A 25732-nucleotide genomic window follows, 5' to 3' on the forward strand; every position below is an offset into this window, starting at 1 on the left:
TGAGGAAACTGTTAGCTCCAAATGGTAGGCTCGGGAGATGCGAGAGATTATGGACTAATCAGTTCTCCCTCCTAGGAAGTAAGGAATACATGTAATGAAGAGATTATTTACAGTAAGTAGTAGCTGGTGTACAGTTCACACAATAGTTTATTTTGAGGACAAATGAATAATTTCTACTAAGAAAAAGGGGAATAGCTTGGGGTATATCTCTGCGGAGAAGAATTTAATTCTTTTAACTACAAGTTAAAGATTAAAAATATGCACATGGAAACAATACCTCTGAAGGAGAGAGAGCCATTTGTCCTTTTGTTCTGGAGAACTGCAATCAAAGAAAATAGGAGAGAAAAATTAAACACACAACACATTTATGCTAACATATCTGAGACTGTCGTTCCAGACGAACTATCAGTGGCCTGTCGCTGGGGCAGCCATATACTCCCGCAACTCTGACAGAGCTGCGTTCTGGAGAGTCCTCAGCCAGAAAATCCCCACCAGGAAAAACTGTACCGTCGAGTTCAGTTTTACTAAAACCTCTTGAGTAGATCCAAGACAGGGCCACTTTCCACTTTATGGCTTTTTTGCAAGTACAAGTCTAATTTGATCTGGAATCCAAACACCTGGCTGGTCAAAAACATACACAAGCTATCTGATCATGAGCAAATCACTTCTCATCTCTAAGCTTGTTTCCACATCTGTAAAATGGGGCTAGTTGTCTCAGAGTGTTTTTGCAGCTTTAATTGTTACACAAATATAAAGTATGCTCAATTAAAGAGAAATTTGGCATATTGATGGACACATCTTGGGCCAGAAACCAGTTTCCTGTCAGGAAAAGAAGTATTTATACATGTAAACAGCATAATTTAGCAAACTGGTTCTCATAAAACGTATCCTTAATTACTATAATCTTCTAAGATCAATTAGTTTACAACTAAATTATTAATAATTTTTCTGAAGTTATTGCTTAGCTTAATTCTTAAGCTAAGAAATAATTTAATGTTTATTTCTATATGGTCTTGTTACTCACTATCTTGTAAAGTCATATTTCTAATCTTCTTAACAAACTTGGAAACCCTAGTTCTTCTGTTCCAGAAAAATACACTTAACAAATATTTGTAATTTGTTTCTAACTCTGTTGCTTAGCAATTTTCTCCACCCGCAACCTCCTAAGATCAGTTATCAGAAAGTGTATGACATCTTTTACCACTGACCATACAATTTCCATCTCCCACAATTCTTTACAACCTTTTGATGTATTCACCTTTCTTAAACAGAACACTTTCTACGTTCATTTGTGCCAAATCTTAGACTTATTTACAAAAAACTGTGTTGAAAAACAGGTGAGTTTTCCTTAGACCTGTGAACTTTTTTCAAAGCAGTTAAAGAAAATTGCCCCTTTAAAACACTTGGTATTTTTTGTTAACTTTTAATTTTTTATTGACGTGAAAGGCACAGAAAAAACTATGTAATGCTTAAGTGTACAGCTTGAAAATTTTTTACAAAGTGAACACACCTGTGTGGTTGAAATTCAGATTACGAAACCTCGGGAAGACTCTGTGTGCGGCTAACTTCTAACAGAACTGGATAGTTTTGTTTTCTCTATTATAAATGTAACCAAACAATATGTACTATTTTGTGTCTGGCTTCTTTCCTTCCACATTATGTTTATGAGACTTAGGTATATTACTGTTATTAGAACATTCATCCTCACTGCTGTATTGCGTTCCATTGTTTGAATATACAGCATGAATTACTTCAAAAATGAACAGTTTATGAAGTGTGCAAGTTAACTCACTGAGATTGATTTATATAGTATTCCTGTGTCTTCCCCTTCACCTAGCCTGTGCAAGAATCCAGACCTTCTCTTTCTTCAGTGATTTTTAATCTCTGGCACTTCTACAGAAATAAGAACAAAGTTATCTCAGAGTTTCACAAACACCTAAGCTCATGTGATAAGAGCAAGAAGAGGAGAAAAGAATTATATCTTAGAGAAGGAGAAATGGCAGGGCAGCCTGGACAGATTCTCTCAAGTTTGGGAGGGGACAGACTCTGTTATCCTTGGGAGTGCACAGGGACCCGGATGTTATTTGGTTGAGGTGCCTCAGGAAAGAGAAAGACCCCACAGGAAATGACTGCTGGCAGTAACTGGGGAGGCCTGTTCCTAAGTTTTTATATCCGTGAAAACAGCTGCATCCCACACGCGGCAAGGAGTCAGAGCATCTCTGAATGTAAAGGACAACTCTGGGCACAGAAAAAGATAATGTCAGCAGTGACCACAACAGACCAAAGGTCATCTTTGGAAGACATCTGTTTGGAAGACATCACAGAAACCTCCTGCATTCTGGTTCTACTCTAAGAAAACAGGGTTCCAGTAAAGAAGAAAATTTGATTTCCTAACAGTCTGGCAAGTGGAGGCTCAGGGTGAGTTTTAATTTGATCTATAAATAAACAGGCTTTTCTTGACTACCTGAGTTTATAGACTGAGATCCATACTAGGTGCTTAAGTTAAAATATTCTTCCTCTGATTCTTCTGACAGATAGCTCCATGTCAGATTTAAGTACTTCCTGTGTCTTTTGAATAATGTTCTCATTACTGTGTAGTTATCTGTAATATCAAGGCACGGTACCTGTTTTTCTGGTAGATATAGATCCTAGGTTTGAGGATCAGGGTACAAGAGATATGAAATTCCTTCTGGTCTTTTTTGAGATGTGATGATGTACTCTGTTTCCTAAGGTAAAGCATGAAAAGTTCAGTGTTGGCTCTTCCCCTAACTTGACACAACTGGGAATTCCTCACTGATTCTGGCAGCTGTCAGTCCTAGATTTCAAAACTATCAGTCTTTACCTTTTGGTTTCTTTACAGACGTTATAGTGACTGGCTAGGAGAGAATGCTTCTTGAGCTGCTAGCCTGATGGTATTTTAAACTGATCATGACCTAGATTTTTCTTAATATTTATTTGACATATACCATTTCTGGCATTCTTCAACCCTTCCTAAAGATCCAAGCTTCCCTCCAATATCATTTCACTTCGGGCTGAAAAACTTCTGTCAGCATTTTTTTTTTTGGAACAAAGTTCTGCTGGAATAAATTTTTAGAGTTAAAAGAAATCTCTATTTTACCTTCATTTCTGAAGGATATTTTTGCTGAACATAGTATCCTAGTTTGAGAGTTTTCCATTTCCATTCCACTGTCTTCTGAAATTGCCCAAGTTTCTGATGAAAAAACCACAGTGGTGCAAATCACTGCTCCCCTAAATGTAATGTGCTGTTTTTCTCTGGCTGCTGTTAAGATTTCCTCTCATCTTTGGTTTATAGCAGTTTGTCTATATAACATAACTAAGTGAAATTCCCTTCATATTCCTGTTTGGGGTTCAATGATTCTGTACATTTGTATCTTTCACAAAATTTGGAATGTTTCCAAACCATTATTTCTTCAACTATTTGTTTGGTCCCATTTCCCTTCTCTCCTTTTCCGGAGTTCCAATTACATGTGTATTACATCTTCTGGTATTTTCTAACAAGTTTCTGGTGCATTTTTCATTAAAAAATGTGTTTGTTTTCTCTGTTCTGCACATTGGACAATTTGTATCAATGTATCCTCAAATTCACTGACTCCTTCCCCTTTCATTTCTATTCTGTAACTATAAGATATTGCGGTTTTTCAGTTCTAAAATTTTCATTTGGCTCTTTTTTATATTTTCTCTTTCACTGTTGAGAAATATTTTCGTTCATTTCACTTGGCTTTTTTCCTTAGAGAGCACAATATAAAAGTTGCTTTAAAGTTCTTTTTGGGCAATTCCAACATATGGATCATCTCAGGATTGGCCTCTATTGGTTATCTTTTCCCTTTTCTGATTCTTTGTATGTCAAGAAATTTTATACTGTATTCTAGACATTATGAATATTTTGTTTTAGAGACTCTGAGTGCTGTTATATTTGCAAAAGAGTATTGGTGTTTTTGTTATTAACAGGTAACTAACATGATTAGACTGAAGCTGCAAATTCTATCTTCCTTGTGGTGAACAGAACCTTGGTTCCATTCTTTGATCCTCAGATTCAAGCTGTTTTGAGTCTCTTCCACGCATGTTGGTTCAGCAATCAGTCAGAGACTTGGGTAGAGTCTGTCCGCAAAATGTGAGCCTTCCCTTCTCTGATACCATCCTTTTTGAGACTCCTTCCCTCACGATCTTGTGGCTGTGGCTGACTCAGGCTCTTATTCTGGTTGTTCAGCCAGAAAGACTGGGGGTTTCTGTCAGTTTAGTTGCCCTGCACCATGACATGACTGTAGCCTGCCCTTAGGCCAATGCGTTAAACATAGGAAACTCACCCAATGCTGGTGCCTCCTTCCAAGTTTCAATTCCTCTCCAAAATCTGCCAACTTTTGTTCACTTTCCAGACCCTTTAGGTGGTTGTTGCCTGTATTTTATTCAGAGTTTAAAGTTGTTATCTGTATGGTGGTCAGTCTATTAAGACCTCACTCTGTCTGCTGTTATCAGGGACAGAACTCGTCAACATAACTTTTTTTAATTTTAAATACTATTTTAAACTTGAAATAAGTTTAGACTTTCAGAAAAGTTGCTGCGATAGTACAGAGGGTCCTTGTATACCTCTCACCAGTTTCAGTTTCCTAAAGTTGATGCACACTTGTCAAACTAAGAAACTATTACTGGTATATTACTATTAACTAAGTTCTTGACTATTCAGATTTTACCAGTTTTTCCATTAATGTCCTTTTTCTGTTCTGGGACCCAAACCAGGATAACACATTGCATTTAGTTATCACATCTCCTTAGTGACTAGTCTATGACAGTTTTTCCTGTTTTGTTTTTTTTGGTTTGTTTTTGTTTTTTGCTGTGATAATCTAGAGGAGTGCTGGTCAGCTTAACCTACAGAATATCCTTCAATCTGGGCTTGTTTGATGTTCATCTCATGCTTGGACTGGGACTATGGGTTTTGACGAGGATAATACAACGGTGACCTGCTCTTCTCATCACATTCTATCAAGGGGCACATGACATCATTAGTCATGTTAACCTTAATCTTTCTGGGTAAGGTACTATACTTTTTGAAGAATACAACGTATGTAAAACTTGTTTATACATCTGTACTTCTTCTTATAACAAGTTTCATAAAAACCTCTTAATTAAAGACCTCATGTAGTCTTGTCCCTCTCTAGAAATCCCTTCCTTTCACCTGTAACTCCAAGGAGATTAGGCAACGGAAAATGATACTATCTAGAGAAATCTGTCATGGAAAAGAAGATATGCAGACAATGATATACACACATGTTTCTTCCAAGTAAGTTCTTAAAATCTTGTGGTAGGCCAATAATGCATAATAGAACTTAATGACATGCCTGTTTTTTTTTTTAATTTTTTTTTCAACATTTATTTTATTTTTGGGACAGAGAGAGACAGAGCACGAGCAGGGGAGGGGCAGAGAGAGAGGGAGACACAGAATCGGAAACAGGCTCCAGGCTCTGAGCCATCAGCCCAGAGTATGACTCGGGGCTCGAACTCACGGACCGCGAGATCGTGACCTGGCTGAAGTCGGACGCTTAACCGACTGCGCCACCCAGGCGCCCCTACATGCCTGTTTTTTATTAGAAGATTAACAGCTTGGAAATTTTGAGTTATCTGGCTTTAGGATGATACCTGACGTGTCTGGTGGTAGAGGGGAGAGAAGAGACCAAGAGAAAAACGTGTGCATGTGATGAGCCCAATACTTTAAGTGTAAAACAAATACCGGACATGAGGGTGCAGCTGTTCAAAATCACAGGTGTGAGGTTTGGTATGCTCACCTGGAACTGAGAAGTGCCAACGTGGCACGTTCGGGTTGAGAGTACAAAGATTCTCTATTTATACATTCTCCATCCCCATCCCAGTCACAGGGTGAGTCTTAGGAAACTAACTTTTACTTCTTGGGTCATGAATTCATTTTTGATTGTCACATCTCTATGCCAAATCAGAACCTGATTGTACAGTTCAGGTACCCCCATTATTTCACAACGTTAATTTTATTTCTATCATTAAAAACTATTTAGTTAGAAAATCTGGGAGTATAAAAGTTATTCAAGCTTAACTGGACGATTCTATGCAATTTTTCAGTAAAAGTCTGTTTCAGTGGGTTGAAAAGATCAAGTCAAAAGCTCACTATGTAAAACAATACCTGAACATGAGCAAAGGGGAGGTTGGAGAGTGCGGTCTCTGCGTGAGCCTCTATTCCTCTCCCACAGCCCGAGGTCTTTCAGCAGAGCCCCTCTAAAAATCACTGGTCAAACCAAGATAGAGGACTCCAGTGTTCTCACTATTTACCATTACTCTCCACATATTTTAATAAGAAGCTCTTGGGGAGAAATACAAGGCATACGAGTGTCTTTACTGGAGGCATGTCAAAAGATGACTTCAGAATAAATCAGAATAAAATATTTCCCTTTGAAAAATCAATAGAACAAAATTGGATTAACTTTTTATTTTTCATCCTAGAAATTACCTAGTTGACTGCATTTAACATGTAAATACAGCAGACGCTATGGTTCTTACCTGAAAGTGGCCACGAAGTTCACCGTGGGCCAGCCCAAGACAAACGATTTCAGGGCATTGGTGTTGCCTTCTCCCACTTCGTCCACACAGCTTGCTGTCCACATGTCACTTAATTTAATTTTATTTTTTATCTTAAAGTTGTTGTTATATCTAGAAAGATAAAAACCAACACAGGACTTCTTGTTGTTTTGTTTCCTAAATTTTATGAGAGCTCCTGTACTTGTGACAAGAGGACAGTTTCCACTAATCATAGGCAAAGAGTGTCTTATTCACTGTTTGTGACTTCAGTGCTTACAGCAGGAGACTGTAAGATGGCTGGTTACCTGTGACCCCAAAGGCTCTGGAAACATGTGTTGTATTAGTCCTTATGCCTGCATTTATGGGCAGCAAACGGCCATAAGCTATCTATATTTTTTTTCTAAGTTGAGCATTACATTTGGATCAAAAATCTAATTTTAAATTTACTGCTGTACTAAAAAATTAATGCACTTATTATTTATAACTTCCTTACTTCCAAAAAGATTTGAGTGGATGAACAAAAGGTTAAAATACACATTACTTATTAAAATACTTATAAAATTTTCACCTTAAAAGAGAGAGATGCACATAAAAATTATAATCTGGAATTAGAGGAATTTTCAGCATATTTCCAACTGAATGGTTACAAGTTTTTCTAGTCTTTACAAGCAAAGGTTAGTTAAATTTCTTTAAAAAAATGTTTTTTCTGGGATGCCTGGGTGGCTCAGTCAGTTAGGTGTCTGACTTCAGCTCAGGTCATGATATCGTGGTTCTGGAGTTCAAGCCCAGTATTGGGCTCTGTGCTGACCGCTCAGAGCCTAGAACCTGCTTTAGATTCTGTCTCCCTCTCTCTATCTAACCCTCTCTCACTCAAGCTCTCTGTCTCTCAAAAAAGAATAAACATTAAAAAATTAAAAAAAGTTTTTTTTCTTTTAGAGAGCAAGAGAATGACCAGGGGAGAGAGGCAGCAGGGGAGACAGAGAGAGAATCGCAAGCAAGCCCCATGCACAGCGCAGAGCCCAACATGGGGCTCGATTCCATGACCCTGGGATCAAGGACGGAGCTGAAGTCAAGAGTTGGATACTCAACCAACTGAACCACTCAGGTGCCCCTAAATTTCCTTTCTTAAAAGTTTGTTCATATCATTTCCCCTTGTATTCTGGCTAAAATTGAAAAACTCTAGCTAAAAACAGGCCCTTAACTAAACTGGAAAAAAAAAAAAGGCAGGAAGTACTACACTTAAGTGGAGTTAACACAATTAATATTTATCTCCAAGGACCCAGAAGGTAATCTACTTTAAGTTAGCAATGAAATCGCTTTTTGACAATTTCTACCTAATCTTCCTTAGAACCTAATATTGAAACCACCATTATCTCTTGACCTAAATTCACAGATTTCATGCTCATAATGGACCTGAGACTTAGTTAGAAGGCACTGGGAAAGATAAAGAGAATGCTTAGGGAAACTTGGACACTTCCTATCACTCAGAGCCATTTGTGGAAACAGAAAAAAACTGACATGAAATCAAAGACACTTCATATGGCAGTATTCCTAAAACTCCTCCATGGAATATTTAAAGCCAAAACTCTTCAGTCGGATTTATGAAATGAAAAAGGATCTTGCAGGAACTACGCACGAAGGATAACCTAGATTCAAAGCTTCATTTATACTTCCTGTGGGGCACACTCACTGTAAGTGTAACAGAAAAGCACCTTGTGGCATAATAGCGTTTTTCTATATTTCATTTCAATATTTTTTTCATCCTGTTGCTACAAATCTTTGGATTAAAAAAAATTTTTTTTAACAATTATTTATTTTTGAGAGACAGAGTGCGAGCGGGGGTGGGGCAGAGACAGGGAGGAAGATGCAGAATCCAAAGCAGGCTCCAGGCTCTGAGCTGTGAGCACAGAGCCCGACGCAGGGCTTGAACTCATGAACCGTGAGATCATGACATGAGCCGAAGTCAGACGCTTAAGCAACCGAGCCACCCAGGCAGTCCCCAAAACTTTGGATTTTTAAAAATCAAACAGACACCGAAGATAAAATTTTATTTCCTTTTTAAAAAATATTATTTTTTGAGAGCGACTATTTAGGTAATCTAAAAACATGAAAGTACACATGTTTTTCAAAGAAAGGTATGTTTCCGTATCTCTTGTCACACAGTTTGTGTTTTCTAATGCAGGTCTCTCTCTATATCAGATACTTCAGATACCAGGTGGGAGCTGTTCACATTTACGGCCCTGAAGAAAAGTCACTGCGATGATTTTTTCCCCTAAATCAATAAAGTGCCAAGATTACCTACCTTCTGATACAAAAAATAAGAAGTTGCCTAAAAGTGTAAACAATCACTTCCATTCTACTAGCTATTATTTACTGAGAATTTCCCATTTGCCATCCAGTCATTGTGGTAAACACTTTACACATATTATTAGTTTAATCCTCAAACAGTTTACAGATAAGGAAAAGGAGTTATGCAGAGATTTAGCTAAGTAACTTGCCAAAAGTCACACAGCTTGAATCTGAACTTGAGCAGTGTTGACTTTCTAGCTAATTTAATGCTCTTAACTATGTATTTATAAAAAGCCCTGGATGTTGTCAGTCTTATAAATAAAGCATCTGGATGCAAGTATTTTACCATGAAGTTCCCTTCAGCTTTTCTATCTTCAGCCTGTTTTTTATCTCTCTGTACCTCCATGGTTTACTGATGGGACTGTCACTACAGAGGTGGAGAGGAATCTCATACCCACTCATGTCTGCAAAGATAAATGGAGTAGTTTCAAAATATTTAAAACCTGTATTAAATAAGATTTTTATATTAAGATGGATAGTTCTGGGGTCATCGTGTGTTTCTTCAAAATTTTCACTCTCAATTTCCAATAGTATCAGACTATTCTAATAAAATTTACAAAGTAACAACCCAAAAAGCAATTCTTTATTTCCACAGTGTAGTCCCTTACTACAAATTTAATAAGATGAGAGATGTATGTCCTTGTTTTTCTATGCTCCAGTCTTTGTACTAGAAGGAATGCCAGTAAACTGCTGAAATACACAGGATTCTAGGGAGATGCCCCTCCAGTCTAAGATGGAGATGTTTTACTAAATACGCTTTGGGGTAGAGAACATGGTATATTCCACAAGAATCTGATGATAATTCTACTGATAATGAATACATGATCAGAACTTTTTTTTCTCATCATCTTTGTGACCTAAATAGAACACATCATTATTTCCCTATTTATATAGGAAATTAATATGAGAAAAGCTATGGCTTAGGAAGGTACAAAGTACCTAGTCACTTCCTTTTAGTACATTCCAAATGGCTGCTCTATAGTTATTAATGGAACATTAACTTCCTTCTAAATACTTTAAAGTTTTTAAGCACTGTCTTAAAAGATGGAAAGCCATAATTCTATCAGAAAAATAGCTTTTTATTTAGCTTTGGAAGGAATATGAAAGTAGTCCCTAAGGTCCCATTCAGTTTTAATACTTGTTCTAATTGAGTATGGAAAAGAACGACCACAAAGTCAAGGTAATTTTAGGTAAACATTGTCAACATTCAGCATAAAGTGAATAAAATACCTTAGCCAGTAAAAGTACAAAAATGAAAAACAATTTGTATTATTGCATTCACTAAAATCACTTAGTTTCACTAAATAAATATAAATAAATACGGAACAGCTGGTCAACTAGTTACCCCACCTGAACTTATTTCTACAGCATCAACCTAAGGGCCGAAAGCAGTTCCCAAATGGAGCCTGAAGATGAGCTGAAGTAGTATTGAACTTGAGGTAGTGAATTTGTTTACTAAGCACTAAGTAACTCCTATCATTTCAACAAATGAATTGATTGAGGGTATAACCCCATCTTCTGTCACAGGGTAAAAAGTGGCAGAGATCTGGTATTACAGGGACTGGTTCTTCTTGGTTGCCATTTATTTCAGGAAAAAGTATTAAGTTCTTATTAAGAAGGATCTGTGAATATATCAAATGTTATTTACGAGAATGACCATATAATGATAAATTGTGGTCAGAATTTCTGCAAGGTGGCAGTATTCACAAATCATGATTATCTTCTCAAATCCTTATGTCCTCTCTATGGCAAGGGTCTTGGGCTCATGCCCCTCACCCCAAATTAACTTCGATCACTCACACTTTTTAATATCCTCAATAAATGTAGAAAGTACTTAAAATAATCTTTCATGAATTGACTCTCTTAAATAAAAACAGAATTAAATCAACTGTTACTAGATTTTGTCACTTAATAAAAACATTTAGGTAGACACAAACAGGTATCCCAAAAGCAGTAGGTGAAAAAACATGGTGTATATCTTATGCGAGAAAAGGACAATCAAAATAAAAAGTCAGCTATACAAGTAGATGATGGGCACAGATTTGGCAGTATATTTAAAACAGCAATTTTCTAGTGGTAAAGAAACTATATAAAATTTTTTTCAGCAAAACACTATATGGGTTACATAAAACCACATAATGTCTACATTAGCAATAACCAGAACAGTAAGTGACAGGTAAGAAAACAAGTCTTCTTCTACTCTAAATATTATCATAATTGTTGAGGAAAAAACATCCAAAAAAGGTGAAGGAAAATACTTTCCTTCACAAGAATTGAATACATGCTATAAGTAAATAGTCTCTAAGATCCTAAAGTATAGGAAATGGATTACTGTAATAGGTTTTTGTTGTTTGCTTATCTCTCTGCAGGCTGAGCACAAAACCATGCACATATTGAGTAAAATGGGGAACAGTACAAAGGGCCACCCACTGGAAATAAGGCCTAGATTAAAATCCCAGTCCACCACAACTCCTGTTACATGACTTTGGGACAAACCCCCCTGAGTCTCAGTATTCATGACCTAAAACAACTCTTATCTTGCAGGATTGTTAGGAAAAGGTAATAAGATCTTTGTGACCCTGTTAGAGTATCTAGCATACAGAACCCATCCAATACATTTTATGTAACGAAACGGCAACTAATGTACATTAAAAAAATAATGATTTGTTCCTCATTCGACAGCACATAGCTTCGAATGGACCTAATACAGAGGCTTCCATGGACAGACTTTCCTTTCTCTACATTGCTATATTGCTATCTATAACAACAAATCCACTTCCAAAACGACATCTGTAGGCATTACTTGTATTCAAAATATGTTTTAACCTTTGCTGATTTTGAGTTTCATTCTTCTGTCATCATAAAAAATATGTGGTAAGATTTCAACGTTACTAATTTTGTTAAGACCTGAGCTACTGCTGGTCAGGAGGGCTTTTATTTAAAAAAAAAGAAACCAAAAAACCAAAACAAACGAAAACGACAAAAAGACGAGTGTCGGTAAGGACATGGAGACACTCCAACCCTTGTGCATTGTTGGTGGGAATGTAAAATAGTGCGGCCACTATGGAAAACAGTATGGAGGTTCCTCAAAAAAAATAAAAGCAGATCCAGAAATCCCACTTCTAGGTATTTATCAAAGAAGTGAAATCAAGAGGTTGAAGAAATATTAACACTCATGTTCAGTGCTGCACTATTTACAATAGCCAAGGTGTGGAAAGAGCCTAAATGTCCACTGGTAAATGAATGGATAAACAAAATGTGGTATATACATACAATGGAATATTATTCAGCAGACTTTAAAAAGAAGGAAATCCTGCAATATGCAACAATGCGCATTAACCTAGCAGACATTGTGCTAATGAAATAAACCAGTCACAGAAGTACAAATACTGTGTGATGCCACTTACATGAGGTATATAAAATAGTCAAACCCATAGAATCAGAGTGGAATGTTGGTTGCCAAGGGCTGAGGGGAGAGAGAAAATGAAGAGTTTTGCTAATTAATAAGTATAAAGTTTCAATTATGCAAGATGAATACATTCTAGAGATCTGCTATACAACACTGTGCCTATTAGTTCACAATACGGTCTTGTACACTTAAACATTTGTTAAGAGGATTTCCTGTTAAGTGTTCTTCCCGTAATAATAAAAAAATACATTCTGAAGCACATTCCGAAACAGTTTTCTTATCTTTATCCTTGCCTCTAACTTTCAGAAGAAAATATCAATGGTTCACTAAGCATTCTAGCCAGACAGCAGAACACATACTGGTTAAAAGCACTCTGGGGGCATCTGGGTGGCTCAGTCGGTTAAGTGTCTGACTCGAAACTCGGGTCTAGATCTCAGGTTTGTGGGTGTGAGCCGTGCATTAGGTTCCATGCTGGATGTGGAGCCTACTTAAAAAAAAAAAAAAAAAAGCACAGACCTAGGTTCAAATGTGGGCTCAACTAATTACTAACTGTGATCTTGCTGAAGTCACTTAACTTCTCTGAGTATCAATTTCTTCTTTAAAAAGAAAAAAATAGCATCTGCCTGACAGAACAGTTATACAAGTTAAAGTCTCTAGAAAAATCCCTATTATACAATAAGATCCAAATAAATGTGAGGTCTCTATTGTTGTTAGCACCACTCAGACTAAATACACTGCTTTGCAAAATTAGTATTGAGCCTTGTCCACGTCTTCTTTACGACATGGCGTAACTTAGGTGTGCGAGTGACAATAGTAGAAAAAAGTATTTACTGTTCTCTGGTGACTAAAATCTTGTTAATGTTACTGGATTTACTGAAACACTCTGATCTTTTATTAGGTTCGGTAAACAATGAGAATGGAGGATGGAGCAAGGAGCAACCACCAGGTCGCAGGGGCACTGAGTATTGAGCAGAAAGTCAATTCTTCTGGCTACCTGTGACATACATTCCAAGTATGTGTGTAGCCTTCATTTAAGTGCCACTTCCCCACATAAACCCTCACTACGTTTCATCAGGACTATTATAACCTCCTGTCCAGTCTGCTTGCTTCTCTTCTCAGGCTTACCCTCTAACCCGTTACCTATCACAGCCAGAAACAAGATCTTTTTTTTTTTTTTTAAATTAAGTTTATTTATTTTTAGAGAGGGAGACAAGGAGGGAGGGAGAGAGGGGGAAAGACAGAGAGAGAGAGAGAGAGAATACATCCCAAGCAGGCTCCACACTGCCAGTGTGGAGCCAAACACGGGGCTCCAACTCACAAATCATGACCTGAGCTAAACCGAGAGTCGGATGCTTAACGGACTGAGCCACCCAGGGGCCTTTTCAGAAACAATAGCTTAAAAATATGAACTCCTCTAACTGAAATCCCTTAGAATAAACCCAAACTCCTTATCACAGCCTCTGTTGCAGCTGGCCTCCGAGAGGCCGCCAGTGATCCTGGCTTCCTGGCATCCACACCGTCGCACGGGTATCTTCCATGCTGCACTCCCGTGGGTCTGTGTGGCCAACAGCACGTCCAAAATGACAGCACACCACTTCCAGGATCGGGTTATGAAAGACCGTGGCTTCTAGTTTGGGTGTTCTCTCACGTGCTTACACTGTGTCCCGCCCTCCTTTGAAGGAAGCGATACCCTGTTACGAGCAGCCCTGTGGAGACACCCACGTGGCCAGAACCTGCAGAGTCTGGCCAACAGCCAGGGAGGAACTGAGGCCTGCCAGCGCCCACATGAGCGAGTGGGGAAGTGGATTCGCCAGCTGCCATCAGGATGTCAGATGATTCTAGCCTGGTCAACAGCTTGACTGCGACCTCAAGGGGACTTTGAGCCAGAACCACCAGCCAAGCCCCTCCTCAGTAGGAGAGTGCTAAGGATGACGTGAGTCTTCCTGAGTCCGAGATGTGTGCAGGTATAAACAGGTTTTGGGTGACTTGTTACATGGGAATAGATCATTAATACAGCCCAAGAGGGTCCCGATAACCTGGTCCTCATCGATTTCTCCAATCTCAGTTCACAGTCTCCTGCCCATGATGCTCAGCTTTTCTTTAGCTCCGACAAGGGGCCAAGCTCTTCCCACCCCCTGCTCTTGCCTCTCCCAGAATGCTCCTCCTTCTACCACCTGAATGGCTGGTTCCTTTTCAGCCCTAGATGGTTTTTCCCCCGACTGTACCTACCAACATATATCCTGTATTTTACCTCACCCAGCACCCTATTTTCTTCACAGCACTAACCACAATCTGCAACTCCTCCACGTATTAGAACAAAAGCGCCAAAAACGCAGGGACCATACCTGTCCCATTCTTCACTGTATTCCCTGTATGTGTTCAGAACATGGCACTGAGTGGGGCCTAAAATGAACACTTGTTGAATGAATAAACAACCGAAACTTTTTCTTTGCAAAAATAAAACAAAAAAAAAACATAAAAGTTACTTCAAATATTAGCTCTGGTAACAGAAGCCAGACATTCTTTACAGTGAGCACTGGACGGAAAGGCTACCCTGTTAGTGGGAATGCAATTGTATAAGGGTAACTGGGAGAGAGCTCACGGTGTACTTACTTGATTTTGGCCACAACAAACAGATCATTGAACAGGAAAAGATGCCGCTCCTGTCTCTGCAGGCCTCTTTTGAGTTCTACCCGGCCATCAATTAGCAAGGTCCTACTGGAGCACACGAACGATGAGAGAAATGTACACGTGTCCACGCTGGCAGAAGGGCTTTCCCTGTCACAGATCAAACACCACAGATCTTTAGTCAAATGATCAAATATAGGATGGAGTTCTATAAAATTATAGCTTCTGGTTGTCAATCAATCAATCAATCAATCAATCAATAAATAAATAAAGCTCTCTGTATCTTTTTAATGCCATGACATAGTTTCCTAACTGGTCCCTCAGTCTCTCTCGAACACAGTGGTCTTTTACATTTCATTATGAAAATTTTTCAAACATAAAGCAAAGTGTAAGTTGTATAATATACCCCCAACCTAGATTCTACCATGAAAATTTACTGCACCTGCTTTATCATGCATCCATCGAACTACCCATCCTTCTATCTGTTTAGTAATCCGTTCCATTTTTGGCCTTTCAGTGTTAACTGAACACAGCAGTATGTCTCTCCTTAAGTACTCTGGCATGGAAGTCACTGACTAGGGTTCAACATTTACTAACAATTTAAAAAACATGAATGCACAATGAAATGCATAAACCTTAGGTGTATATTCACTGAGTTCTGACAAATGTATTCACCTGTATAGTCTAAACCTTACCAAGATAAGAACATTATCATCACACCAAAATATTTCCTCTTGTACCTTCTCAGATGTTTTATATATTAACTGAAGATGGCTTCTATGTATTGGCTTTTGGGTTGTTTATTTCTTCACTGCAGGCTGAGACCCATCAGCTCAAAAGTCTACTGGCACCAAACTGAAATTTTTATACACTTGATGATTTTAAAAATAGCCCAAACAAGCAGATTCTTAGCCACTTGTAGCTTGCCTGCTTTGCATATGCCACATAACTACACCCAATATCGGCTAGCCTTGGAAAGATAGAGTCTAATGATTCTAAGACTCTAAGACTTCCCTTCAGAGTTCTCTGACCCAGAGATTCCCTGCTGCACCAGGGACCTGCATCCCTGGACAAGGAATCCCCAGAGACACTCTATGGTCTCCGCCACCTCAGGAGCTCCTTTGCCCTCCTCTCCTTCTCGTTGGTGGTCTTTAGGCCCCAAACCTCAAGACAGTCGCATGTTATGAGGGGCTTCCTTTCTGATGCAACCCTGCCCAATGAGATCTTTTTCCTTGTTTAGCCCCTAAGTCTCACAAATTCCTTACAACAGTCTATCCCCACCCCATCACCCTCAAGGCAACCACTATTATGACATTTTTTTTTCCCCAATGAAGATGAGTTTTGCCTGTTTTGCAATTTCACATGGAGCTACCAGATGTACTTCTTTGTGTAAGATATTTTTTAGTTAGCATACTTTTTTTACATTAACCAGTAATCTATTGCTTTAATATGGTTGAATAGTATTCCATGACATAAATATATCAAAGTTTGTTTACCCATTCTCCTATTGACAGACCTGGACTCTTTCCAGTTTTCAGCTATTATATAAATTAAACATTGTCCTGGTCTTTTTGTGACCTATGTTTTAATTTCTTTTGAATAAATACCTCAGAATGGAATTGTTGGGTCACAGAGTAGGTAGATGTTTAATTAAACAAATTTTATTAATGTTTTTATTTATTTTTGAGAGAGAGCGAGAGAGCGAGCGTGAGACAGCACAAGCAGGGGAGGGGCAGAGAGAGAGGGAGACACAGAATCCGAAGCAGGCCCCGAGCTCTGAGCTGGCAGCACAGAGCCCAATGTGGGGCTCAAACCCACTAACTGTGAGATCATGACCTGAGCCAAAGTCGGATGCTTAACTGACTGGGCCACCAGGTGCCCCGCCCCGGTGGATGTTTAATTTTAGAAAAAAGTGCCAGTTTTCCAAAGTGGTCACCCCAATTTTTATTGCCAAGAATATTTCCGGAGAGGCCGGTTGCTCCACAGCCCTGCCAACATGTGGTGTTGTCACTCTTTCAAATTTTGGCCATTCCAGTGGATACACAGTAGCATCTCATTAAGATTTTAATTTGCACTTCTATGATGACTAATGATGTTGACTCATGTTCTTTTTGGTCATTTGTGCATCTTCATTTGTGAATTATCTTCAAATATTTTGCCTATTTAGAAAAATTGGGTTAGGTATCTTTTTATGGATGAGTTATAGGAATTTTTTTTTACATATCCTGGATAAAAGTCCTTTGTCAGGTATGTTTTGCAAATATTTTTTTTTCCTTGCCTGTTGCCTGTACGTTTTCTTAATTGCGTTTTTGATGTAGTTTTAAAATTTTGATGAAGTCTAATTTATCATTTTTGAATGATATTTATTCTTTGTGACCTTTCTAAGAAATCCTCACCTACTCCCAAGTGGTTATAAAAGATACTCTCTAATTTTTTCCACTAAAATCTGTATAATTTTAGTTTTTACTTCTAAATATATGATCTATGTCAAAATAACTTCTTCACAGTAGAAGGCAGGGGCTAAGGTTCATTTTGCTTTTCTATATGGATACCTTATTATTCAGCACTGATGTGCACAAAAGACTCTTCTTCTATGGATTGCTTTGGCACCTCTGTTAAAAATTACATGAGTATAAAGCATGGGTCTATTTCTGGGCTCTCTGTTCTGTTCCACTGATCTATTTGTTAATTTTTATGCCAGAAACACAACGTCTTACTATTTTATCTTTATAGTAAATCATGAAATTAGGTAGTATAACTCTACCAACTTTTTCTGTTTTGAGATTGCTTTGGATAATCTGAGTCCTTTGTCTTTCCATATACATTTTAGCAAGTATAAACATGAAGAACACAAGAGAGAAAGTCTATTGAGGCTGGGGAAGAAGAACTGAGCTCAGTTTCAAATAAACTTTGTTTGAAATTATCAGTGGACCAGATGGCATGGGGAAATGCGGCAGACAGCTAGCACTCAGAAGAGGGGTCAGAATGAGATGTAGAACTGGTGATCATACAAAGACATGTGCATAAATAATACTATGGGAGTGCTAGAACTGCCTAGGGAAGGAGCACAGTATATGAAAGAAAAGAAAAAAAGGCAGAAACAGTTCCCTGAGAAAAGAGGTGATTTGAGGTGGTGAGGAAAGGAGAATCTGTGAAGGAGACGGAGGCTGGTGAAAAGCAGCAGAGGAAGAAGAATGAAAAGCAGAGGAGGTCCGGGGTGCTGACACTGGTCGAAAGGATAACGAGCTGAAGCTTGAAAAGATGTCTGGGAAAAAAAATCAGTTGCTCATTAGGACTTTCAAGAAAACTGTTCCAGGAGAACGAACAGTAAGGTTCTGCGGAACTCAAGTGGCCTGGGGCATGAGGAGTTAAGGAATGAAAAGTAAAGACTTAAAGGCTGGTTCTGGTTATTTGTTAGCAGCTAAACCCTAGAAGGCGACTTTAAGAGGAAAGGCAGGAAGAGTTGAGAAACAATCAGCCCTGAAGGCAGGTGTTATTATCCCTCATTTTACAGATTTGGAAGCTGATGTTCAGGGCAGTTAAAAAACGCAGCTGCTAAGTGAAAGGGATTTACAAGTAAGCATGGTTTCAAAACATGTACTTAAAAAAATTCCATGTAGTCTTTCATTCACGTTGACTCATCCCTCATCCACCCATGGTAACTGAGCTCAGCAGTTTAGGACTTAATGGGGGTGGGGGAAGAAGTGGGCTAATCCAAGCTTTTCTGCTAAGTAGTGTAACATGGGGAGTTATGTGGTTGCCTCAGTTTCCTCATCTGTAAAATAAAGTCAGTTGGAGTGAAAGACCCTTAAACTGTTTTTATAATTTGTATATGGGACTAAGTATAAAAACCTGTACTCAAAAGGTGGAATTAAGATTACTGATGAGAAGGAAATAGATAATGGATATGGTTAGCAAGCAACCCTAATCTACAGTTTATAAATACAGGGATAAGCATACTTGAGAGTCGCCTCAGGGAAACAAGTTGGAACTCAAATAAAATAAAAACCAAAAAACAGTAATAACAAAAATAGCAATGAGAACTGAAAAACACTTCCTTATTAGTCTAATTTTAAAAAGGAGCTCAGAGAACAAGAATTTGTCAGGGTCTCCCATCAAAGTATCAGGTGGAAGAGGCCATGTCCTGTCATCCTGAGTATCTGGTCCATGTGGTGGCCAGCATAGGTGGGGATTCTGGGTTATCCGCATCTCTTGGGTTGGGACAGCGTGGCTCACGGCACCTGAGCTCTCCTGGGTACACTAAAAACCCGAGTACGCTCTGAGAGAATGTCCAAGTGGTCAGCCGTCCCTTCCTCTGCTACAGCTGTCCTCAAAGTGTGAGGTCGGCAAGCAGCATCGGCCTCTTAAAAATGCAAACTCTCAGGACCACCTCAGACTTACTCAAACAGAAGCTTGGGGGAGGGGGTTGGCTCAGCATTCTGTATTTTAGCAAGGTCTTCAGATGATTCTAATGCACACCGAAGTTTGAGAACCAATGCGCTCCAAGACCCTGTAACACATTCTGGTTCTAACATTAGAAAATTCTACAACTCTGTGTTCAAAGTAAGTAAGTATTAGTAGCATCTATATCTACATTTCAGGTAAGGTGAGCTTCTGAGAGCTATTCCATCTTTTCCTGCCATTTTCGGGCCACCGTTACCTCTCCGAAGAAGTGAATTCCATTATGCTCACTGATTACTATTTAAGCACATACCATGTGTAATTTAAAGACACGTGTGAGGAACAAAGCAAGTAAACCAAAGACCTTTGAAAGAAAAGGAAAAGGAAGCTTCTATGTTTAATATTACAGACTGAAATTAGGCAGTGAGAAAAGGCCCATATTCACCATCATAGAAAAAAATCCTTTCTATTTCTAATTCTTTTGGGATGGGGAGTGGGAGGAGACATAATGGCATCTTTTATCATCCTCTATTATGTAGTGATTTTCAAGTTTACAACAAAAAAAGAATGAAACTTCACTTGCTGTCATGAGAATTGAGCAAGGACAAGGCTAGCAAGCCCTGGACAGATGAAGGGGTGGTTAACACCGCATTCTACGTAGCTGTAGTTCTGTTAGTGCCCGACAGAAGCTCTTCTCCAGGAGAAAACTCACCTGTGGCATTTTAGTTTTAGGTTTAATAACTGACTGCTTTTCAATTATAATTATAAACCATTAGGTAGCAGTATGGCTGAAAATAGGGATGTTCAAACTACTACTCAAAGGTTCCAACAGTAAATAGTTTAGGCTTTGCGGGCTCAACTCTGTCATTGTGTCTCAGAATCAGCCACAGACAATACCTACACCAACAGGTGTCGCTGTGATCTGCTTATCTGGGTCATAGTTTGATGACCCCCGATTTAAACAATAGTTCTAAAACATTTAGTTTTACTTATTTATTTTTTTAAATGTCCATTTGTTTTTGAGAGAGAGAGAGAGACAGAGGATCCAAAGCAGGCTCTGTGCTGTCAGCAGAGAGCCCAAATGTGGCCGGAACCAACGAACCATGAGGTCATGATCTGAGTCTAAGTCAGACACTTACCCGACTGAGATACCCAGGTGCCCTAGTTCTAAAACATTTAAATACTTATAAATAAAGGCTAATCTGAAACACTTAGGGAATTAGAATTGTCTGTTTGTTTGGGATTAGTGTAGACCAAAATTTAATTAGGGAACTAAAAAAATGTTTTGCATTTTAAAGCAACTCCGAAGGATTTTCACATGTAATGATTCATTTTCCACCTTACAATAATACTTTCAAATAAGTAGATTTGACAGTGGTGTGGAGAATCCACAGTGAAGTTAAAATATTTTTCTTTTTCAGTGTGGATTTATCCACGTACACGTCTGCAGTCTGTCATTTTGAAGATCCACATATAAGTATGGCACGAGATACCTCATGACTTTAGCAAGCTAAGCGTTGGTTAAAAAGAAAAAAAATACAACCAACATTTATGCAGTAGTCTAGGGTAAAGATAAACATCTCAGTACTCACATAATTTAAAATGAAAAAAATCTGTCCCAGAAGGAAACAAAAGCACAAATAACCTTTGTGTTTTTAAAACTACAATCTTAATCAGTGTTTCCTACTTAAAAATGTATTTCTCAATTATGTGAGTCTGAAGTGTTTATTTTTATTCTGAGTGCAATGTAGATGTGTTTATTTTAGTCTTTTAGAGTATGGAAATGGGGAGGAGGGCAAGACTGTAACCTTCTATTTAGCCTCTTAATATAGCCTGATTAGGATTTACAAGTTATAATTAACAGAACTCTAAAATGATCTAACAAATACAAGCTGAGTCTAAGAATTAACCTGCTGCCGGCTTCTTACGTATGTATTAACATTCCATTTTCAAATAGGTTTGTGAATCCATTTCTAAAAGGCAAAAAGGAATTTTTTAACCTTAGTGATTTTTTTTTACTAAAATTAGATAATAGCTTTCATGAAACTTGGGTCACCGTAATACCTCTTAATACTTATTACTAGGGCTCATTGTAAAAGTGAGTTTACTTTTAGGTACAGTTTTAGAGGAGGTCATGCTTCATCCTTAATCACAGAAGAAAATAAACTAAAATTCAGAATACTTCTTGAAAATTTCTATGTTTATAACCGGTAATTAATTAGTGATTATGATGACAAGTACTAGATAGGATCTTGATAACCTCAAAGCCTAGCACATGGTCACCACTCATTCCAAATGCCATCTCTTCCATGAAAATTTTATTCAGTTGAATTCTTCATTGGTATCTCTTATCTGATATCTAGGACTTATATCCTGCCTTGTACCTCTTAAATATTCTCATTCAACAGGTATTGCGTCTATGATCACCACATGACAAATTAATTATTACAGTGATAAGGGTCGCCTTTGGTGGGTGCCTGCCATGGACCAGGTGCTGGAGATAGGCATGGTCCTTAGAGTCAGGGAGTTAGTGCTACAGATACATCAGACAAGTAAACAATGATAAACTAGACTGGTAAGTGCCACTAGAGAACTTCATAGTATGGGGGCACCGAGAGGAGCAACCATAAGAGCCCCTGTGTGAGACTGGACTGCTTAGAGAAGTTTCTTGGAGGAACCAGTCTTAAAGGATGGACGAACGGATGAAGGCTGATGGGCAGGCTATGCAGAAAGAGCACAGCACACGTGCCGGACGCTGCGAGTGACCGGGGGAAGTTCAGGAAGATGGGTGACACAGGCCTGAAGAGGAGCAGCAGTGGATGAGGAAGGGGCCACATACTGGATGTTTCTATCACATTTGACTTTATGTGAAAGCACTAAGAAGTGTCAAGCAAGACATCGTGTCTTGTAATTTCCTGAAGAAAAGAGACGAGGGCAAGCTTAGAGGAAGGGAGACCTTCAGGAATTCACTGCAGTGATCTAAGGCAAGAAAGGTCATGGACTAGATTTGGCAGTGAGGAAAAAGGACAGAAGATACAGGAAAAAAACATATTAGAGAGATATTAAAAATACACATTGTTGAAATCTGCAAAGTGATTAATTAGTTATGGGGGTGAGACAGAGATAGAGCTAAGAAAAAAAATACTAACTTAGCACCCAGACTCTATTTATTTATTCAGTTTTATTTTTCATCCAACAAATGTCTGCTAAGCCTCTGTATGTGTCGGCTAGGCCTGCTGCTAAATGCGAAGAAATGGGATAAGCAATCCTCTCCTCTGGTGAAACTCTCAGTCTAGTTAAACCGTCAGCTAGGTTCTTGACATCACCCATCATTTTTTGCTCAGTTCCGTTTGCAGCAGAGGTTGAAAACCACAGCCCACAATCGTATTTTATTTGGCCCACCCAGAGGCCTCAAAAACATTTAGTTCTGAATATCCAGTTCACCACATTCCCTCTCTTTCCACTTTTTCTCCCTCTGTTTACTGCACCTCTCAGGGACCTGAAAGAATTTAAATCTGTGTGATTTGTGTCCCAGTGTTACTTTCCTTTACATGTTTATAGCTTAATTTTTAGTTTTTTTTTTTAATTACGGGAAAACACACATAAAATAAAAGTTATCATTTAAACCACTGTAATAAGGTATAATTCAGTGGCATTTACTATATTCACAGTGTTGTGCAGCCATCACCACTGTCCAGTTCTCACTATCCTCATCATCCCCAAAGGAACACCTGTGCCTATTAAGCAGTCGCTGCCCGTTCCCCACTCTAGTGAGTCCCTGGCAGCGACTAACATCTTCCTGTCTCCATGGACTTGCCTGTTCCAGACATTTCCTATCATATGACACATGGCCTTTTGTGACTGGCCTCTTTCACTTGGCATAATGTTTTTCAGGTTCATCCACATTGTAGCATCTATCGGTACTTCATTCCTTCATATTGACGAATAACATTCCATTGTATGGACGGATCACACTTATTTATCCATTCATTAGTTATTAGTTGATGTTCATTAGGGCTGTTTCCACCTTATGTCTACTGTGAATAGCGGTGCTCTAAAAATTCATGTACATATTATACTTGAACATCTGTTTTTTTAGGTTTTTTCTTTTTTTGAGTATAAACCCAGGAAGGGAGCTTCTGGATCACACAGCAATTCCATGTTTAAATTATCGAGCAACTGCCAAACTCTTTTCCACAGTGGCTGTATGATTATACATTCCCATCAGCAATGCATAAGGGCCCATACTTTTGACTCTTCCCTCTTTGGTCTCCACATAGAACCACATCTTACCTTCTAAGGATATTCAAACTAAAAATAAAATCTTCTGAGTCTAGATACTCACACCCTCTCCTACAGTTTGTAACGAACTCCTAACCAAACTCTTAACTTCCTTGCTCTCCCTTCTTCAGTCTATACCACCAGCTTCTAACTTCCATCAAATCAGTCTTTCCAACGTACATGCCAATGATCACACACGGCATGGGCACTGTCAAAAGAGGAAGCCCAACTCATTAACCTAGCTTTCAAGTTCTGACATCTGTTAACCCTGCCTGGTTGATGGAATCTCAGGTTGGAACTCTCTATTATTGCCTGTGTGAAAGTAACCCTGGTGAGTCTTAACAGAATAAATTAGTCCAGAAACACTTCAGAACAAAAAGAGATGACTATTGAAATGAAGCCACAAAACCACTATCGACATCAAAATTTTATCTTAATCAGCAATAAAAATACGACCATCAGGCGCTCATGACTATCTCAGATGTGTCAACATTGAAAGCGCATCTTTAGGAAACCTAGTCTGAAGCAATAATCTGTCTTACTGATAGGATAAAACATGGGAAGGCACCATTACACTTCAATAGTCATCATCTAGGAAAAAAATCACATCCAAATTACCAAAGAAAACTGCATACAGATTCTAACATGATGTGGCTGTATGCAGTATGTGCGATCATGTCCACTTCACATTAACATTAGAGACGCATCATGTAGCTCATGTTATACAGTTTGAATCCTGACTTGGAATTATAGAACGGAGCCTAGTGATAACGTTAATGGCAGGATCAAAATGAACTAAGCTAGGACAAGGGTTTGTAGAGTAAGTACATGAACGAATGGTTGGATAAATAGCGTGAGCAAGGCCTTAAAAACAAGAAATACACAACGGAGAACTTTTAAATTACCAAAATGCTGACTGGAACATGCAGCACAAGTGGTGTAACAGCAGTCTTACATCATCAGTGTTAATATTTAAAGAGCAAGGAGGGGTGCCTTGATGGCTCAGTCAGTTCAGCATCTGACTCTCGGTTTCAGCTCAGGTCATGATCTCACTGTTTGTGAGTTCAAGTCCACATCGGGCTCTGCACTGACAGCACAGAGCCTGACTGGGATTCTCTCTCTGTGCCTCTCTCCCTATCCCTCCCCCACTTGCATTCTCTCTCTCTCGCTCTCAAAATAAAGAAATAAAACTTAAAAAAGACACAGAGTAATGAAAACATAAACATTACATAAGCAAAGACAGAACAGCAATATGGAAGGAGAGAGTGAAGGACCGAGAAGGACACTAATGAACAGTTATACTAACAGCACACGATCATACACAAAGAGACATTACTTCCAAAAACGGGACTGAACTACATAACTTCTTTAGAGCCTTGACAGAAGATGCTTAACATCTATTAGGAATTCACTTAGGAAAGTCTTGACAAGTCTTGTCCTTGACAAGACATTACAAGGAAGGAGAGAACAAGATCACACATTTCAACTCTGAGAGTTAAAAAAAAAAAAAACAGTTTACATACAAATGATACACAATGATGTAGGCCCGAGTGGAGAAAAACCTGAGTTTTAGAACTACAAACACTCCAGTGAAAACGGCAAGTCTTTGAGAACAAATCTACTTGATTATGAAATAATCAGTAGGAACAGAGAGATTCCAACTAAGGACTGGAGAAACCAATTTAGTCACTTGTGTGGCCTATTGACTTAAAAATACTGTGTATCTTAATTGCCAACTAAAATTGGTTTGGGCCATCTTGAATCAGAGAAGAATGCTGACCATATTTATAAGCTACTCAAGGAGATTTATATGCCTAGTGATTACAATGTGATATGCTTTATATGTTAGTTTGTTTACTGATTCAACAATGAGCCAGGTTACCAATATGCTGACTGGGCACTCCAGTGGCTTGACTAGTTTGATTCAGGCAATAATTATACAATCGTACACTGAAAAGAACAAAAGAATCATACCTGAATAAAGGCAGTTCTATCTACAATTTCTGGATATGCTAAAGTTAAAAAATATCATCAGATAATTTCTAGTTAGAAAATTAAGAAATACCATATTATACCTGTGAATTATAAAGTTCTCAATGCAGTAAG

The 25732-nt window shown here is 38.5% G+C and overlaps 1 protein-coding gene across 3 annotated transcripts in view; it reads right to left on the reverse strand.

Moving 5' to 3' along the window:
* ARHGAP20 (Rho GTPase activating protein 20) overlaps window positions 1–25732 on the reverse strand; it is a 128944-nt gene that overhangs the window by 36600 nt on the left and 66612 nt on the right. For 2 of the 3 annotated variants that reach the window (XM_047823557.1, XM_047823559.1), the window contains exons 3-6: window positions 14930–15094; window positions 6541–6690; window positions 2625–2726; window positions 278–319 (exon numbers count right to left, since the gene is read on the reverse strand). In XM_047823557.1, coding sequence (XP_047679513.1) covers window positions 278–319; window positions 2625–2726; window positions 6541–6690; window positions 14930–15094 — 459 coding nt within the window. The remainder of the gene's footprint in view (window positions 1–277; window positions 320–2624; window positions 2727–6540; window positions 6691–14929; window positions 15095–25732) is intronic. The other variant, XM_047823558.1, reaches the window with a different exon arrangement.

Source organism: Prionailurus viverrinus, chromosome D1 (genome assembly GCF_022837055.1).
Source record: "Prionailurus viverrinus isolate Anna chromosome D1, UM_Priviv_1.0, whole genome shotgun sequence".
In the NCBI taxonomy this organism is placed as follows: Eukaryota; Metazoa; Chordata; class Mammalia; order Carnivora; family Felidae; genus Prionailurus; species Prionailurus viverrinus.